The sequence below is a fragment of the Furipterus horrens genome, unplaced genomic scaffold (assembly GCF_987537825.1).
Source record: "Furipterus horrens unplaced genomic scaffold, mFurHor1.1.pri manual_scaffold_3, whole genome shotgun sequence".
In the NCBI taxonomy this organism is placed as follows: Eukaryota; Metazoa; Chordata; class Mammalia; order Chiroptera; family Furipteridae; genus Furipterus; species Furipterus horrens.
This window is the reverse complement of record NW_028327173.1, coordinates 26819712-26837781: the sequence shown is the minus strand read 5'-3', so window position 1 is coordinate 26837781 and position 18070 is coordinate 26819712. Positions and strand designations below refer to the sequence as shown.

General features: G+C 40.2%; 2 protein-coding genes across 2 annotated transcripts in view; both read right to left on the bottom strand.

The window, feature by feature from the left end:
* The window catches only part of ZMPSTE24 (zinc metallopeptidase STE24), a 37163-nt gene extending 32367 nt beyond the window's left edge, over window positions 1–4796 (bottom strand). The window contains exons 1-2 of the mRNA XM_090271574.1: window positions 4544–4796; window positions 2571–2717 (exon numbers count right to left, since the gene is read on the bottom strand). Coding sequence (XP_090127700.1) covers window positions 2571–2717; window positions 4544–4666 — 270 coding nt within the window. The 5' untranslated portion in view covers window positions 4667–4796. The remainder of the gene's footprint in view (window positions 1–2570; window positions 2718–4543) is intronic.
* Window positions 4797–10264: 5468 nt separating this feature from the next.
* Window positions 10265–13769, bottom strand: TMCO2 (transmembrane and coiled-coil domains 2). Its single transcript, XM_090269189.1, has 2 exons — window positions 13134–13769; window positions 10265–11133 (listed from the first exon to the last, which is right to left on the bottom strand). Exons 1-2 carry the CDS (start codon window positions 13371–13373, stop codon window positions 10816–10818), a joined length of 558 nt encoding a protein of 185 aa, XP_090125315.1. The 5' UTR covers window positions 13374–13769; the 3' UTR covers window positions 10265–10815.
* Window positions 13770–18070: the final 4301 nt, after the last annotated feature.

The following is an 18070-nucleotide window of genomic DNA, read 5'->3' as shown; positions in this document are numbered from 1 at the left end:
GTTCTAACCACATTAGTCTTACTATTCCATATTTGTCAAGGCAAATTTGTGACTAGATAAATAATTTCGTCATCATTTAACAAAGCTACCAACAGTCAGTTTCTTCTATTTAACGATGAAACACTTATGATGTCTGATCTCAACTATTTTCAATTTAGGAATCTTTCTCTCAGTGGTACTGGGGGATTCTAAAAGTGTTCTGGAGGAACAGTGATAATAACCATGATCATGTTTGGCTCAGTGGATTGAGCGTCGGCCTGCGAGCTAAGTGTCGCTGGTTCGATCTTCCAGTCAGGGCACATCAGAGAAGGAAAACTCTGACTCCAAAAAACCTCCGCTGCCTTGCGGCATACCTCTTCAGGGGAAAGGCTAAGGGAGTAAACCCCGACAGAAAATCCGGAGCCGGAGTCCCTAAGGCGGTTTGACGTTGTAGTCAACACCGGCAACTCCTGCGGCGCACCTGAAGCCAAGCTGTATTGACTCCGTCTTTCCCTTGGACCCTTCAGCTGTGAAGAGAGGGGGGGTCTGCTGCATGGGCAACAGCAGACCCTCCATATCACCCTGCCCAGGCTCTGTAGCTTCAGCTTCACTGGAGAGGACACTCCAGCGTCATCGCAAGATGTCGATTCAACACGGGAGGAGACAGATACCGTGTCACTCCCGAGTCGGACTGCACAACCATTCTCGGCGGTGCAGATAGACTCTTAAGAAGCTACACCATCGTCTCTCGAGACGGACGGCTGCCGACGAGGAATGATAAAACTAATAGCCAGCACTTATGGAGCACTTACAATGGATCAGGCCCTGTTCTAAGCATTTTACATATATTAACTCACTAATTACTAATTCTCTCAACAATACTATGAATGAGGAATTATTATTACCGTACAATTTTAACAGATGAGAAAACTGAGACACAAACATTCTGAGTGACTTGTTTGAGGTTACACAGCTGGTATGGGTAGAGCTGAGATTCAAACTCAAGCCACCTGATTCCAGAGTCTGCTCTCCACTTCTACACCATGCACTTTCAATTGTTTCAGGGGGGTGGAAAACCAAGAAATTGGCTTTGGGGGTAGAAAAAAATCGACTCACTTTATGTATAAAGAACAGATATACATACATATGATATAGAAACAGATATACAGTATATCTGTGGTATGAAAATTTCATGGAGGGATGACTAAAAAAAGATGTCTGGAAAGGTACATGGTCAGGAGCCAGGGAAGAACATGAAATAAAGGCTGAGAAGCAATGCTCTACACTATACAGCCTCTTCTTTTAGAATGGGGGTAAGACTGGCCCTGTTTTGCTAAGTAAAAATGATCTGTCACTCACTGTTGCAGTCAATAAATATGAATTATGTGCTTATTATAAGCCAGGCACTAGATATTAAATGTTAAACAAGGCTTTAAAGAACCCTTTCTTTAAGGAACAACCAGCCTGTCAACTAAACAGGCAAATTCAATATAACTTAATAAGTACTGTGACAGGAACAATAATAGGATGCTACTTTATGCAGACTTGAGGTACAGGGGAAGTTTCAAATAGCTTCTTAGAAGAGATGATGTCTCAGCTGGCTCCTAATGGAACAGTAGGGTTTAATCAGCCTCCCGTGAGTGAGTGGCACTGAAGAGGGAGAGAAAGGGCACCCCAGACAGAGATACTCACAGGTAAAAAGACTCAAAGTCACAGCAAATCAACTTGGGTATGAGTAAAATAAAGAAGGAGAAAGAATTTGGGAGAAGAAATAAAAAGATGAGGCTCAAATAAGCAAAAAGCACCTCATAAACCATGCAAAGAAATTTGGACCTCACCCTGTAAGAAAATAATGTGATCAAAATGGTTCTCAGAATTCCTTTGGCTGCAACATGGAAGACAGGCTGTAGAGTTAAGATAGAGGCATGAAAACAAGTAGGGACTCCTACAAGAATAACTCACAACAGGTTCTTCTTCACAACTGGCCTCGGGGACAGTTACCGTATTCCACAATTTATTTTTTCCAGAAAGTAAAAAAAAAATTGTATTGAATTTATTGTGGTGATATTGTTTAATAAAATTATATAAGTTTCAGGTGTACAATTACATAATACATCATCTAAATATTGTATTGTGTGTTCACCACCCCAAGTCAAGTCTCCTTCCATCACCATGTACTCCCCTTTACTTTCTCCTACATCCCCCATTCCCCTTATCCCCTGGTAATCACCATACTGTTGTCTGTGTCTATGAGGTTGTTTGTTTTTTTTTGCTTAATTCCTTCATCCTTTTCACCTACCCGCCAACACCCCTCCCCTCTGACAGCTGTCAGTCTGGTCTCTATGAGTCTGTTTCTATTTTGTTTGTTTATTTTGTTAATTAGATTCCATATATAAGTGAAATCATAACTAAACAGTTACATTTCTGAGTCTTTTGATCCACACCTATTCTATCAATAACAAAGTATTCTGGGATTCATAGATGTAATATCCTCTTTTGTATCACAGACACACAAAATTCGAAAAGGAAAACAAACATACAAAGCATTAAACTATCTAACAGATTGTCTCTTCAAGAAGTAAATTACTCACGGTGCCTTCAATCTCTGAATAGAGTCCCGACCAGAAGCTGAAAGTACTTTTATCCAACTGATACAGTCGAGATTTCTCAAATGTTTCTGAATCCATGATCTGTCCTAACTCCAGTGGTACATGAGTTGTTGTTTTATATATTCGTCTCTGAAATATTTTGAAGAAAACACTTTAATGAAACAGTCAAATCAACTCATCATTTATTACAATAGTCACTTATGATCAAACATTGAATGGTTTATATCATTAACTTGTCTCTTAAGCCTGTTGAATTTGCTTTACATATACAAAAATTGCATTCAATTAAAGCACATTGTCTTCTAAAACAATTGATGTAGGAAAGTAAAAGAACAGAAAATCTGAGGTTAGCTGACTAGGTAAGATTAAAATCAGGGTTGTCATGGCATTTCAGTTTGCATATGCAAACCAAAATTGTAACATGACAAAGGGTACCACTCATTTCAGATATAACATACCTCCTATAATATAGAAAACAAATTCACGGATGAAAAGAGGAAGTAAATATACTAACCATGAGTATTAACAGATATTGTGGCAAGTAATTAAATTTGATCCTAAAGGCAAATTAAGGGAAATTTGAGGAATAACAGATAGAAACATATCAGATCTTCAAGAAAGACAAGCTTTCTCATTATATAAAATTTGAAAAGGTAATTTCTGCCCATGGGACATAATACAGGGAACAGATACCAAACAATGTAATGGACAGCATCTTCTAAAATGCTTTTGTGACAAATGGCTTCTCTATTGTGCATCTTACCAAATCCTCACTAAAAGGCTTTACATGAAAGCATAACTGAGTAAAGATGACACTACAGAAAAGTAGTTACTGTAACTAGGTGTATTATTAAAGATAGTGAGATGTTCAATACCCCATCTGTGTGTTTACTTTATACAAAGTATTTTCTCTAGTCCTACAAGATTCTGTACTAACGAAGTTATCCAAAGAGCTATTAGGTCAGAAAAAATTAGGTGAGAGAAACTAATGATTTTTATCTTAACACTTCTTTGAATATTCAGGATTAAAAGAAGAGATCAAGGCATAACCCAAATATTGACAGATATAGAAAAATTAAAAATTTCAATTTAAAGATTAATGCAGAATATAAAATGAGAAGAAATTTGCAGAGGAAATTTTGCTCAAGAAAAAGTGTTGCAGCAGTTAAAAAGAGAAAGGTTTTCATAATCATCGTGGCTGACATAATGCAGCAACAACACAGAAGAATGTAGGCAAAGCAAACCAGCAGTGAGAGATGGCAATAAAGCGGTCGATTAAACTTAAAACCTATTTCATTTAAAAATTCAGATCTCTAATCCATCAAGCTGTTAATTAGGATCATCTCCAGGGAATGTTAAGTAACTTTCACTTTTTAATTTTCTAAACAAAAATAATAAAGATGCTTTTGAGGAAAACAAGAAAATATTGTTCTCTGGGCAAAAACAACATACTCTTTTTTTTTTTTTTTTAAGGGAAAAGAGTTCTGGTTCTTGAAAGGTTTAAGAAATATTTGTTTTCAGAAAATGGTTTCCTGATTCTATGGCTGAACATGATTATACAAACCTCTTGAGGAAGCTGCGATTCTAAAATGTTAGTATCGCTCTTTTGAAGGTTTACGGGTCACTGCCAAAGATAAAAAAGAGAAGCCTGGGGCTCTTAAGGAAGCTGTGCGGCAGGTACAAGAGGTAAAGCCTGACAAGGCGGCAGCCTGCTTTCCCTTTCACCATGCCCTAATCAGCCTGAGTCCCACGATCACGTTGCGGAAAATGTCCCTGAAGCACCAGGTCCTCTCAAGGCCAATCCCACCCTCTGGCCAAGTTAGGAGGCTCAGTAGGGACACATACGATCGAGGCTGGGTACTGGGGAAGCAGCATTCAGGGACTTGGGGTCAAGACCGTGACTGGCCTAGAGCTGGCCGGGAGTCGGAGTTAAGACAGGCCCTGTCTAGGCTCACCTGACGCTGTGCTAGGAAGGTCTCCCAGAGATACATGGTCCAGGAGAAGAGGAGCACGGCCCCAAAGATACGCTTCTCGGCCGGGATCTCCCATATCGGGTCCAGCGATGCCCACATCCCCATGGCCACCTGGTACTGCCTGGTCCTTAAGCGTGCACCGGTGCCACACCAACACAGTCCGCTCACAGCGTCCCGGCAGTGTCACAGCTAATTCCGTCCCTTCCGAGAGCCCCCACACAGACACCAGGCCCATCCCACCCCTGCGCGGAGCCGGCAGTGTTACACAAACACTCTTCCCCAGGCCGAAGCCCCATAGGGCCGCCTAGTGTCGGCCGGAAAACCACTACTCCGGCCTTCCTTACTTCCGGCTCGAGGAACACGGAATCCCAGAGGCATGTTCGGCCTCCGCCAGGCTCAACCCGGCCTGCAAACTGATCCTGCAGAGCTGGCTCTGCCCTTTCCCTTGCCCGCCGAGTTCCCGCCGTGGATAACCGGCCGCGGGTTCCGGCTTCGGTCTTGAACCCAGCTCTGCTTTCTAGCTTACAGAGCCGCAGTTGCATCTCTTGGGTTCGGGGTTTGCTTGGCTGGACTGCGGCCTGAGTTGCATTTTCCTCGGCATTGCGCGGGAACTAAAGCAGAGAGGACTGCTTGCTACTCGCACCCCGAAGTAGCTGGGGAGAACGAGAGGTGCCGACCTCCTTGGCTCGAGGGGCCATTCCTCTAACTTAATGCTGTTCGGACTGTAGTATGGTCATCCTGGGATACCTTAAGCCCAAAGGTATAGTTAACAGCGAAACTAGGCATCATAAGTGCCGTATTTTGGCCTGTATGGGGGTGTTAATTAAGGCATGTTAAAGAACGGGCGGTAGTACTGAGATTGTCATTAAAGATCTCGCCTCTTCCCATCCCAAGTGCGTCGAAGGCGGCATTTTGCCTAAGAGAGTGCCCTGGAGCAAAGTAAGGAAAGAGTACGTTAGAAATACCAGAACTGAAAGGGCCTGACTTGATCCAGGGACAAACTCCTATCAAAGCACAATGCCATGCCTGTCTTGGCATTCAGAAATGAAATGTAGTCATAGGGATGACTGTTAACACACATCTGTTTGACTTGAGAAGTGAAATTTTTTATGACCGAAGATAAGTATGACATGGTTAATTGGATTGGCAAAGAGTGGGTATCTTAATTCGCACAATTATTTACAATGAATTGAGCTAAATCTGCAGCTGCAACAAAAATAATTTAAATTACAGTGAAATTGTAGTACTAAAGATGTGTTGAAATTAACAGTATCTTGAATTTCCCAACTCTTCCTAAGTGCTCCAAAATGAGAGTAATCACATAATTAAAAGTCACTTGAGAAAGTGATGGACTCTAATGACAGGATAACAAATTATTTTGCAAGTCAAATTGTTTCCAGTTCTTTGCTTTCAACAATCAGTGGTGGACCTAATTGAACTGTCAGCTAATGGAAGAATATTATTTGATTTTTGGCATACAACTCAGAAGGAACACAAAGGATTGATTGACATTTCTATAAGAAAACTAGCATTCCCGGCTATTTGCGTGAGCAATGTTTCTCACCACTATATCTACACAAACAAAAAATTAATCTGTTAGTAAGAAACAGTCATTCAGACACATGAATTAATTGGTAGGGAAGCCCTATCCATCTCACTGAGATGCATTTGCAGGTTTTTACATTTTATGTTTATGTATTAAATTTTGTGATGATATCATTTTGTGCAGATTTTTAATCGTTAATTGTAATGATAATTATTACATAATGATTAGTCAATTCAAAAAATTCTTTCTAATAGATAGACCCTACATTTACAGGAAAAATTTTAAAATCATACTTTAATATGTACATATTTTTATTTCAAACAGCTGAGCAATTAAAGGATTTTCTAACAAAAAGTTACATTTGGATAACATTTAATGGGGAAGTGGAATATAAATGTTAGAAATGATAATGGAACATGTAGAATTAACAAATGTTAAAGAGCTTATCTGTGTAATTTTAAGTGGGTGATAGTGGTTATTCAATTGTTACATAGAGAAGGAAAACTCTGACTCCAAAAAAACCTCCGCTGCCTTGCGGCATACCTCTTCAGGGGAAAGGCTAAGGGAGTAAACCCCGACAGAAAATCCGGAGCCGGAGTCCCTAAGGCGGTTTGACGTTGTAGTCAACACCGGCAACTCCTGCGGCGCACCTGAAGCCAAGCTGTATCGACTCCGTCTTTCCCTTGGATCCTTCAGCTGCGAAGAGAGGGGGGGTCTGCTGCATGGGCAACAGCAGACCCTCCATATTACCCTGCCCAGGCTCTGTAGCTTCAGCGTCATCGCAAGATGTCGATTCAACACGGGAGGAGACAGATACCATGTCACTCCCGAGTCGGACTGCACAGCCATTCTCGGCGGTGCAGATAGACTCTTGAGAAGCTACACCATCGTCTCTCGAGACGGACGGCTGCCGATACGATACATAGATTCTATGGGATAGGTTATAAAAAGTCATTTTACAGTTTTATCTTAAATTGTCATTATTTATCATTTGCCAGAATTTACATACATTGCAACTATTGAATGATGAAAACTTATAGATATCAACTTAAAATATGAGGGGATACACACTTTTTCAAAATTCTCTGTCCTTTGGGCTGTCATTGCTATGCCCTCTTCAGCCTTCTTGTCTAACTGTCTAGGTCCACCCAGCCTGGGGCATTTGGTCCAAAGATTCACAGAAGCTCCTGCCACCCAAACTTTGTGGCTAAGAGCACAGATTTATTCAGGCTGCTTGAGTGTCAGTCACAGCTGTAAGCAGCTTGCTAGTTGCTTAACCTCTCAATGCATCAGTTCCCCATCAGTAAGAAGAGAATAATAGTATTTGCTTCCTCAAATCATGAGAATCAAATGAGAAAAATCATGTAAATGTCTTAGCCATGTCTGGCTGGCCCAGTAAAGATTAGCTACTAGTTCCCCCATACTTTTGAGAATTGTATCATAGTGTTGATCTGGCACCATATATCTGAATAGATAGCAATAAGTAACTGGTATGAAGTTTCTGAAAGTCAAGACTATAATTCACTCATTCATCCAACAAATATTGAGTGTTTGCTAAGTACCAGGCACCCTTCTAGGTGCTCGGGATATAGCAGTGAATCAAAGTCCTTTCCTCTCCTGAAGCTTACATAAGTGAGCTGGGGTGGGTGGAGAGGTTGATAGATAAGCAAATATGTAAAAGTGAAGAGGTGGTAAGTACTCTGACAAAAAAAGCAGGGAAAGGGAGAAACAGCATGTTGGCATGGAGTGAGGCACTACTTTATATAAGATGGTCAAAGGAAAACCTGTTAGAGTAGTGGACAGTTGAGCAGAGACCCAAAGAAAGTAAGAGAAGAGGCTGTAGAGTATCTGGGGAAAGTGTGCCATGCACAATGAACAGCAAGTGCAAAGGCCATGAGGTGGGACAATGCTTCTTCGAATACTTGAGGAATTGTAAGAGTGTATGGAGATATGGAGGGAGAGTACAGATCATGCCATCATACACAGTCTTTAAGAACTTGACTTTTACTCAGAGTGAAAGAATAAGCCATTGGAAGATTTTGAGCAGAGCAGTAACATGATCTCTTTCCCTACTGTATAGAGAACAGATAATGGGGACACAGATGGAAACAGGCAATCGAGTTAGGAGGCCATTCAAGAACCAGGTGAGAGATGATGGTGGCTTGGGTTAGGGTGATAACAGTGGAAGGAGAACTGAATTATGGAAAGAGAATAAATCACTTGTTCCCCTTTGCAGAAAGATAGTGTTAATAGAGGGGCTGGTCTGTCTGGAGTCTGAAATAGGAGCCTCAAAACGGTGTTGTCATGGTTTTGCCAAAAGAGACTTAATTTCGAGGATACGAATTCTCCTCCCTAGAATAGTAGACATTGGTATAGGGTAGTTCATCTACCCCATCTAACCTGAATGATAAAATAGCTCTCTAGCCCTTTCCCTATCTTGCCTTGGTTCTGTTTGCCAAGCATCCCTTAATTGATGTCCTGGATATAAGTGCTCTGATCTCAAGAAAACAATGCCCCCTCTGGGAACAAGTACTTAATATTAGTCTCTTATGATTGTGGTGTAAATCACGCATCTCTTCTTGGGAGCTGAGATCCAGGAACAAGATGATCCCATTGGTTTCCACCACACGTTGCATCTAGCTCAATCTATGTCTCCCACATAGACTACCAAATCTGTGTTACTCCCTGTTTAAAAACCTACAAATTCCATTTCCAACAACATGATAGGACCTTTAAATGCCCTTCATTACCTGACATCAGTCTATTCAGGCCCTTCTTTAAACACTTTCCTTTTGATATACCCCAGAGTGATGACCAAGTCAAAATGACTGGAACAATGCAGGAAGACACTGAAATTAAAATAGCACAAAAAAATGGAGACATTGACTTTAAAAGATTGCATGGCACGTTAGCAGCATGGTTAACAAATTTCTCACCTACATTGTCAGATAATGCACATTGTTGATAACTCCCATCTGTTCTGTTTGCCACATTCATGAATTAGAAGTTGATTTGAGGCCCGGGCAGGTGTGGCTCAGTGGATTGAGCACTGGCCTGCAAACCACAACTGGGGACCTGGCCATCACACATTCATGTTTCTCTCCCTCTCTTTCGCTCTTTCCCTCTTTCTAAAAATAAATAAATAATCTTGGGGGGGAAAAAAGTTGATTTGAGGTTAGTGTGTCTTGCCCTGAAGCAAAAATCTATTGTAGTTCTGGAAATAGCCAGTTCTTCAGCCATCCTGAAACTCTCCTTGTTCTCCAGGCAAGCCACCCTTTTTTTGTATGGCTCCATTCTAGCTGAGGGAATACCTTCCTGCTGGATACGCTGGGGTCATATCCCCTCTATGGGATAACTCAGTGTCACCTAGGCCGACCCTGTATTCACCAACCTGTTCACTTGTTTTTGCATTGAGTACACTATACAGTGAAGTCTCATTTTACACAAGGGTGGCATTTTAACACCAGTGCACTGGACAAAATTTATCAAAATTGCCCTTGGAAATCCCTTATGAAGATGCCACTTGGGAAACTGCTATGTTGTCCCCTGTTGAATACATAGCCAATTTTTGTCCAGCATAGCAATAAATTGATTTGCACACCAAGTGAGATATTTAATTTAGATGTCACAGTATTTCAATGAGTGTAATCACATTTATTGTGGCAAAAATGCACACATTGTAAGGCTTGTGGCATAGGTGACTCACCAAGAGGACCATCTGCTAGTAAGCCATCTTTCTTGTCAGGGTACGTACTCAAATTTGGTGTAATGGCAGGTAGCTGCCTCCCCCTTTCTTCCCCTCCTGCCAAGGTAGATTCACATGAGAATTCCCCTGAATTCAAGATGTTATGACCCCTCTGTATTATAATACCTCATTTTGAAATTACCTGTTCAACCAGCCAAATCGAGTGTGCCTGAAGCATTCAGGACAGATTCCAAATGATTATCATGATGCTTACTTAGCATAGCAGAAGTTTCAGTAAAAGTTGGATAAAATTAAACAGACTCCTTTATGTCCACTCCCACCCTTGCCCACTTCTGAGTAATTAATGCAATGAGACCCGTGTGCCAAATATTTATCCAAGACAAGCACAAGGGTCAGCCTACCTTTACAGGACAGTCCACAACATCACCCTTCAACAGCACTTTCTTGCTGTTTTTACTTTTAAGATTTTATTTACTTATCTTCAGGAAGAGGGAAGAGAGGGAGAATAAGAAGGGAAACATCAGTTGCCTCTCACACACCCACAGCCAGGGACCTGGCCCACAACCCAGGCATGTGCCCTGATTGGGAATCAAACTGACAACCTTTCAATTCACAGGCCCGGCACTCAATCCACTGAACCACACCAGCCAGGACTCTTGCTGTTTTTATCATATTCAATCCAACCTCTTCAGCACGGAGCTCAAGGCCATATCCCTAACCACTCTTCCTTCTTTTCCCTGTCCCATGGATTCCAGTTTGGCTAACCTTTCTTATATGACTGATTACGGTCTCCAGCCTGCGGAGCAGGTACCACAATCTCAGAGATATTTTTAACAAACACCATACCCAATATTACCCGACCACACACACAAGTAGACGATGGGCTCTACTGAATAGAGAGCTAGTCCTTGCAGGGTGATTTCAATATAGTTGTCCGTATTTATTGATACGTCACTGCACACATAAGGGGAACAGTGCTGTTCTGGAAGAGACTGGAGTCCATCACATTTCAGATGTGGAAGTAAACCCTGATGTGGACAAGGGACTCTGGCAGTCGGAGCAGCTGCAGTAGGGCTCAGAGGAGCAATCCCTCTTCGTGGCAGGTTTTTGGGAAATGATCATCCCCTCCAGGTTCTTCACTTTGTTTTCCACCATCTGAAGTTTTTTGAGAATTTTCTCTTGCAGACCCAAGGACAGGAATAAATTATTATTGTCTTGAACTGGGAGACCATTCCCTTCTGTGTTGACCAGCAGAGCCTGAAAAAAATCTGAGCCCTTCTTGTAAAGTTTGTAGAGTGTGATTACAAACAACAATATTTTCTAAAATAAAACAACAGAAGTTGAACGTTACTTGTTTATTCATGTGAAATGCCAATTTGCTATAGATGCAAAACAAAGCAAAAACTGAATGGTAACAATAATCCCTCATTCCTTTGCCAAGCCTTGTTTAACAAAACGTCTTCGCCCCTATTTCATCTTTTGACCTTCACCACAAAACAGTGGTGGGAAGGTCAGGGATTATCATGTACATTTACTTAATAAAGATTATAATAACCATTTGCTGAAAGTTGGCCACATGTAGGGCTCTTTGCTAGGAGTTTCCTTACCTATGCATGGCCTATTTATATAGAAGAAACAGCTGAATAGCCATTTAATTACCTTCCAGTTTAGACCCTGTCATTGTCCAAGGTCATATACTTGGAAATGGTAGAGCCAGTACTGGAATCTAGGAATTCTGACTTCGAGACACAGTGGTCTGAAAAACTGGATTTCCTGGTCATGGCAAAAAACAAACACAGAAATAAACAAACAAACATTTTAATGTACCAGGATTCCTGCCAAAATAAGAAAACAAAAAAACAAAAAAACAAAAAACATACAACCACCTTTTTTTCCTTATAATACTAGCACTTCTCATTGAGTAATCTCCTTGAATCCTCACAACAACCCCGAAGGAGGCACTATTAGCAAACTCATCCTAGGGGTAAGGAAATTGAGGTTTAGAGGCTAAGTGATTGCTCTTGGTCACCCAAGTAGTGGAACCAAGATTTAAACCCAGCTGGTTGGCTCCAGAGCTTGTACTATTTACCACTGTTATACTACTGCTTTTTCTTAGCTGAGGTTTCTGGAGGGCTGTGAATTCATCTTTGTGATTAAGCTAAACATTAACCATACAAGAGCAGAACCCAGAATTACAGATAAGAGTTTGGGTTTTTGCCTTATATTCTTCTATTAGCCAATTAAAATGTGTGTATGTGAATATATACATACATATATCCATGTTGGGGAGTTAGGTCAATTAGATTACGTTAAATGAGATTTTAGAAAATAATTGAATTTGCAATCCTAAAACTTGGGTTCAAGTCTCAGCTTTTCCAGTCTCTGTGGGTAGGTTGTAACCAGGTTTCCTCAACTACGAAATGGAAATGATAATCCCTGCCCTGCCTACCACGCAGGGCTTTGAAAAATTAAAAGCATGCATGTGACCATGGTTCAACAACAGTAGTGACATGGACATGAATGAATGCTATAAAGTGATCTGGTAATAACTACTCTTAGCATTTCCAAGCAAAGCAGTCCCTCTTTTAAGAAAGCCTTAAAAACAACAACAAAAAAAACCCCTACCTCCTCTAATTTTCACTGAACCTCAGTTCACCTCAGATTTTTCTGTCATATGAAAATAACTTCTATCCCTTTCATAGAACTGTTGGGATTCTCAAAGCATTTTCATTGTAAGTACATTCTTATTAGTGATTAAACAGAAGTATGTAAAATCCTAAATGTTTCACATAATCCCAGCCAATTATACTCCTATTACCAGAAGGAGTCACTGTATATTTATGGAACCCTATCTTGTTACAAGGAAATAATGAAACACCATGATGACTAAAGGAATATACATGCCTCCTCATCAGTTACAGAGCAATGGCACAGTAAGAACCCAAGATCCCAGTTATACTCGTGCTACCTATTCTATAAAGGGTACCCCAAATGGTTTCTGATGCATAGTAGACACTCAAAGATGAATCAGTGATCGAATAAATTTGGGGGTAATGCTACCTTCTCAGGTTGTGAACTTGTCTGATCTCTTTTATTATAACACAAGCCAAAGGCCATTGTGAGAAGGATTTTTTTCTTAAATGCTCAAAACCTAATTGGGGGGAGTTTTAAAGGATATTTTAGTTCCAACCAACTTCAGACAAGGGTTCGCCCTTGCTCATCTGCATGACCTAAAAACTGGGTGGCAGCAATACGGGAAAGAAATAATCGAGTTCCAATGTATAACTACTTAAATTCCTCTGTAACAAAAAGAGTATAACCTGAATTGACTGAACACTTCGTTTCCATAAGCCATATAGTCCTGCTCCCAACAAAATTAAAAACGAAACCCCTAGGACAACTTGCACAGCTGGAGCAAAATAATCTAGTAGCGCCCGATTTGTTTGCTGATGCACACTAGTCTCTCCCAGAAGAGTTGCTTGTAGCCAATTCCATACTGAGCTCAGAGAGACATAATCTATAATGTCCCAGATAGAAGATGAAGATGGCGATGTTGGCATTTTAGTTGGAAGCTCCAGGAGCTATATGTGCAGAGGCTTCAGGACCCTAGATATGAGTTAGGGAAAGTGACCTGGGAGCCCAGGTGTTCTAGAGCCACTGTGAGATGTGCTTTGTGATGTCACCGTTCCAAAGATCAGCTTGTTTCCCACTCACCCAGTAAACCTTCTCACTCAAACCAGTCAGGTACTGGCCTAGGTTTTCAGTTCAGTCATATTGCTTTCTCTGATCTTTGGCAATTCCTAGCTGTAGCATAGCACTGTCCAATAGAACTTTCTGCAAAGATGGAAATGTACGTATGCTGTGTCCAATATGGTAGCCACTGGCCCCTTGAAATGTGTATACTGTGGCAGAGAAACTGAATTTTACATTTCATTTAATTTTAAATTTAAGTAGCCACATGTGACTAGTGGTTACCCTACTTGGACAGTATGTAGATCATTTCCAATAATCCATGGAATGAACAGCAATATTTTCATATTACAAATGAGAAAATTGAGGCTATGTGGAGATTCAAGACAGGATTTAGAGAGGTCTCTACTAAAGAGAGAATAGTTTACTTGGTAAATGTGGAGAAAGGGATCACTTTGTAGCACTCCCTTTTTTCATGTCACTATTGTTTATAAATTGTGACCTTTGGGAAGGTTTTTAACATTTGATCCTCATTTTGCTCATCTTTTTACAGTGGGGTATTCCACCTCCTTAACAATTTCTATTAGGAACAAATGGTGTAACATTCTAAACACATTGTAAACAGTAGCACATTGCACTATAAACTATCTGACATCAAATCACTTATTTATTGATTAGTACCTATATTCTCAGCAAGATATGGAAATATAAAATGTATGATCTGTTCCAAAAAAGCTTAAATGGAAAGATAGTTCACACACAAGACTCCCAAAGGGTGGTTGCACCAAGAAGTGGGGGGTACAATGATAGGGTCAGTTATAACAAATAAGTTTCACGAAATATTGTTTGATGCTACTCCAAATTGTTCACTGAAAGAATATGGATAGGGCCGCCTGGTGGGGAAAGAGTAACTGTTTTGTTCTTACAGGAGGGGAGGTATGGTAAGTTATTTGAGGTGTCAGAGACACATCCAGAAAATGGAGTCTAGGAAGCTGTTGGAAATAAATGGTACTTGTCAGGGAGAAATGATTTAAGAATGACTGCTATGGGTGTTAAACCCACAGTCTGCTAGTGACTAACAAGCAGCCCGAATCCGAAATTTCTAGTTAAGCACTAAAAGTTACTCAGGTAAGACTTGGGATTTGACTATAACAGGTTAAACACAGGTCAGAATCCATTAAAGAATGGTAACGGGAAACATTTTGAAAGTAGGGTTGTGACTGCTGAATCATTTCTTAAGACTCCCCACACTTGATTAGACCCCCGTTACGATTCTTATACTTTATTTTCAACACACTTAACACAACTATAGTGATATGTGCAATTTTTGGATTAATATGTCTTCCTTGTCTAGTATAAACTCGAGGAAGACAGGGACTGTGTCCATTTTATTGACTACTGTATCCCTAGTGCTTGTACCATAGTGCGCATTAAACTATTTTTAAATAAATGAGAAGTCCCCTAGAAGAGTTCCAGCCTAAATTATTTATTGATCAAGTGCCTATTACCATTATTTGTGTATTAGTTTGTATAGCTTTATACAGTAGCTGTTACGAGGACAGGCCTTTGAGAGTATAATAGATCTGGGTTCAGATTTTGACTCTACTATTCACTCACCTTGTTACCTTGGGCAAGTTACTTATCTGGGGTTCAATTCTTCATTTGTAAAGTGGGAGTTATTCTTACCTTGTAGAGCTATGAGAATTTAATAATTTGTGTAAAAGTACCATGCTACACATATAATGGCAACTACTGATATTATTTGTAGTGACATTTATGACCAAATACAAAGTATTATATATCTCAGTAACATAAAGTGCCTCAAAGAGAATCTAGGCCAAAAACACCTATTGATTCCCCACTTGGACACCAGAAAACCTTCGATAACCAAGAATTTATCACTATGGAAGACATCTCGGCTCACCTTTAGTGTGTCACCCATCCACCTAGCCAGCCAGCCAGCCAGCCATCACTCAGTCCATTCAGTAGCCTGCAACATCATGCCGTATTAGGACTTTCTGACTTATACATGGCAACTTATGACATATGCAACATATACTTTCAAGCCTTCAATAGGTCATTGACTTTCAAACAAAATCCAAATCTAGAACATGGTTACAAGGCACTGAAGTACTTGATTCCTGCTTACCTATCCAACTTTCCTTTCTCTCTTCCATTTTTTCTTTCAACTAGATGTGTCAATATCACTACCAAGCTGCTGTACCACAAAGCCTTTGCATATAATTGAATTACCCTCTCTGGCTAACTCCTACTGATTCTTTGAATTTCAGTTTAAACATTACTTCCTCAAGGAAGTTTCTCCTGCTTCTCTTTGGTTCCCATCACAAGAGCTTCTTTTACATTACTTTTATTTAGCTATTTTTAGTTATTTCACTTAATGTCTATCTTCTTTACTAGACTCTCATCTCCATGATGCAGAAAATTTACCGTGTCATATTCAATATTCTTATCCCCAGGAGCTAGCAATGATATGTGCTTGATAAATATTTGGCTATAGCTTTTGTCTCTCCTGCCTTGTCTTTTCCAGGCTAAATATACCAAATACAGGTTAAATCTGACTATCCTGGTTACTTTCCTCAAAGTGGTCCAGACCTCCAAATGCAGTCTGTCACAATCTGTTCCTGCAGATGTAGACCCAGCAAGTCAAAATAGAGTGGGCCACTCTTTCTAGACTCAACTTTACATAATAGGAGGCTTTGCCCCAGTCTGTAGCACAAAACTGGCAGCCTCATTCTACTGTGGGGGTGGGAGGAGGGGAAGAGAGGGGACTGAGCAACTTTCCTGACTTTCAGAAGATTCTTTAAGAAAAGCTGACCTTGGGGGTGGGCGGGGTAGGGGAAAGCAATGGGAAAAACTGGGAATACTGTAATTGAAGAATAAAATAAAGTAGAAACTAAGTTTAACATTACAGTTATGGAGTCATGCCTTCGATACTGTTATTCAATAAAATTTTCTCCATACAAAAAAATTTTTGACCTTTTTACAGGTTACACGTTCACAGAAACAACATGCACTGGTTTTCCATCTCTTTCCTCACATGAGGAAAAACCAATACTGGATATAGGACTGGACTTGGATCTTCATGACCTGGCTTTTACCTACACTTCAAACTTTATTTTCCACTATTCAGTTTCACAAACAACTCGGTTTAATTACAGAGCTGTGGTATTTTTGGTACTTTAAATGCCACCTGCAACTTTCCATCTTTCTTCCTGCACATTAAGTTCCCTTCTCTGATATTCTTCCAATCAGAAGAGACTGGAAACTAGGCTCCACCCCTTCCTAGCTTTCATCAGCTAGGCAAGATATTTTATCTCTAAAGCTTTCGTATGCCCACTAAGGGTAACAGAACCAACCTCATGGTGTTAAAACAAAGCAACAAGATAATTTTACGTAAAGTACTAAAAACAAAAGGGTAATTATCCTGAATTCTCACAGAACATCCCACTTTGTATTCTTGACCATTGCTTCTAGAAGTTTTCTGTGCCTATGGATCATCTGAAGACCTGATTAAAATGCAGACTGTGGTCCAGAAGCTCTGGACATTATACATGTCTAACAAGCTCCTAGGTAATGTCCATGCTGCAGCCCTCATATTAAAGTTCCACAGATGATGTAACAAACTTACTTTGGTAATTTTATATCCCAAAGCATCTGGAACTATCTTTAAATATGCATGTACTTGAATATTTATTTGGTTAATGACTATCTCTGTGCTCCAATGACTATGTCCTTGGCAGTGCAACTCTGAAGTAGGCGACCTGGGACTAAGAGAGCATAGGCTGGGGATGAAATCCCTAGTAAGGCTAATCAAAAACCTTTCTTCTCCATTACTTTCTACCCTCTTTCTTATATACGTCTTCATGAACGTGGGGAGACACTGAAGCAAGAGAATTGTGGGTAAAAAGAATGAGATAGTGCCTGGCATGATCTCCACCCATCATTTTAGGAGGCATTCTTACATGGAAAAACTTTGAAACAATGTTCAAGTCTGGTATGAATCCGAGAGACATCAAGAAAAATAACAGTACCTAAGAGCTATGAATATAACACTTTTGACTTTCCATATTATCATATAGTTATACATGCTGCTTCTAACAAAAACAGTCTTCAATAAAGATCAAATGAAGCAAGCTGCTCCAACTGGAATAGAAAATTATGTAAGGGTCAAACATATGATCCTAAGTACTTGAAGCAAACTCAGCTGGGTTCTGAAAATTAGAGTTTGGTTCCACTGCAAAAGGACTCACTTAGTCTTTCCAGGGGGTAGGAGTTTGGTGTGGCTGAATGAATATAGTTCAGTCTTAAGCAAATTATCATCTTTCTCTTGTATGATGGATTTTCTTAATGAGGCCACCAGTTGTTTCTCATGCTCAAATCACAGAGAGACCTTTCAAGATCATCACCCATATCTCCTCACTTTTTAAGTGAGGAAACTGAAGCCCACAGAAGAAATCTGCTTAAGATCTCAAACAGCCAGCAGGGACCTCAACCTCTAAGACATCCCACTGTTTCTGCCACTTTTTCTTTCAACGGATTTTTATTT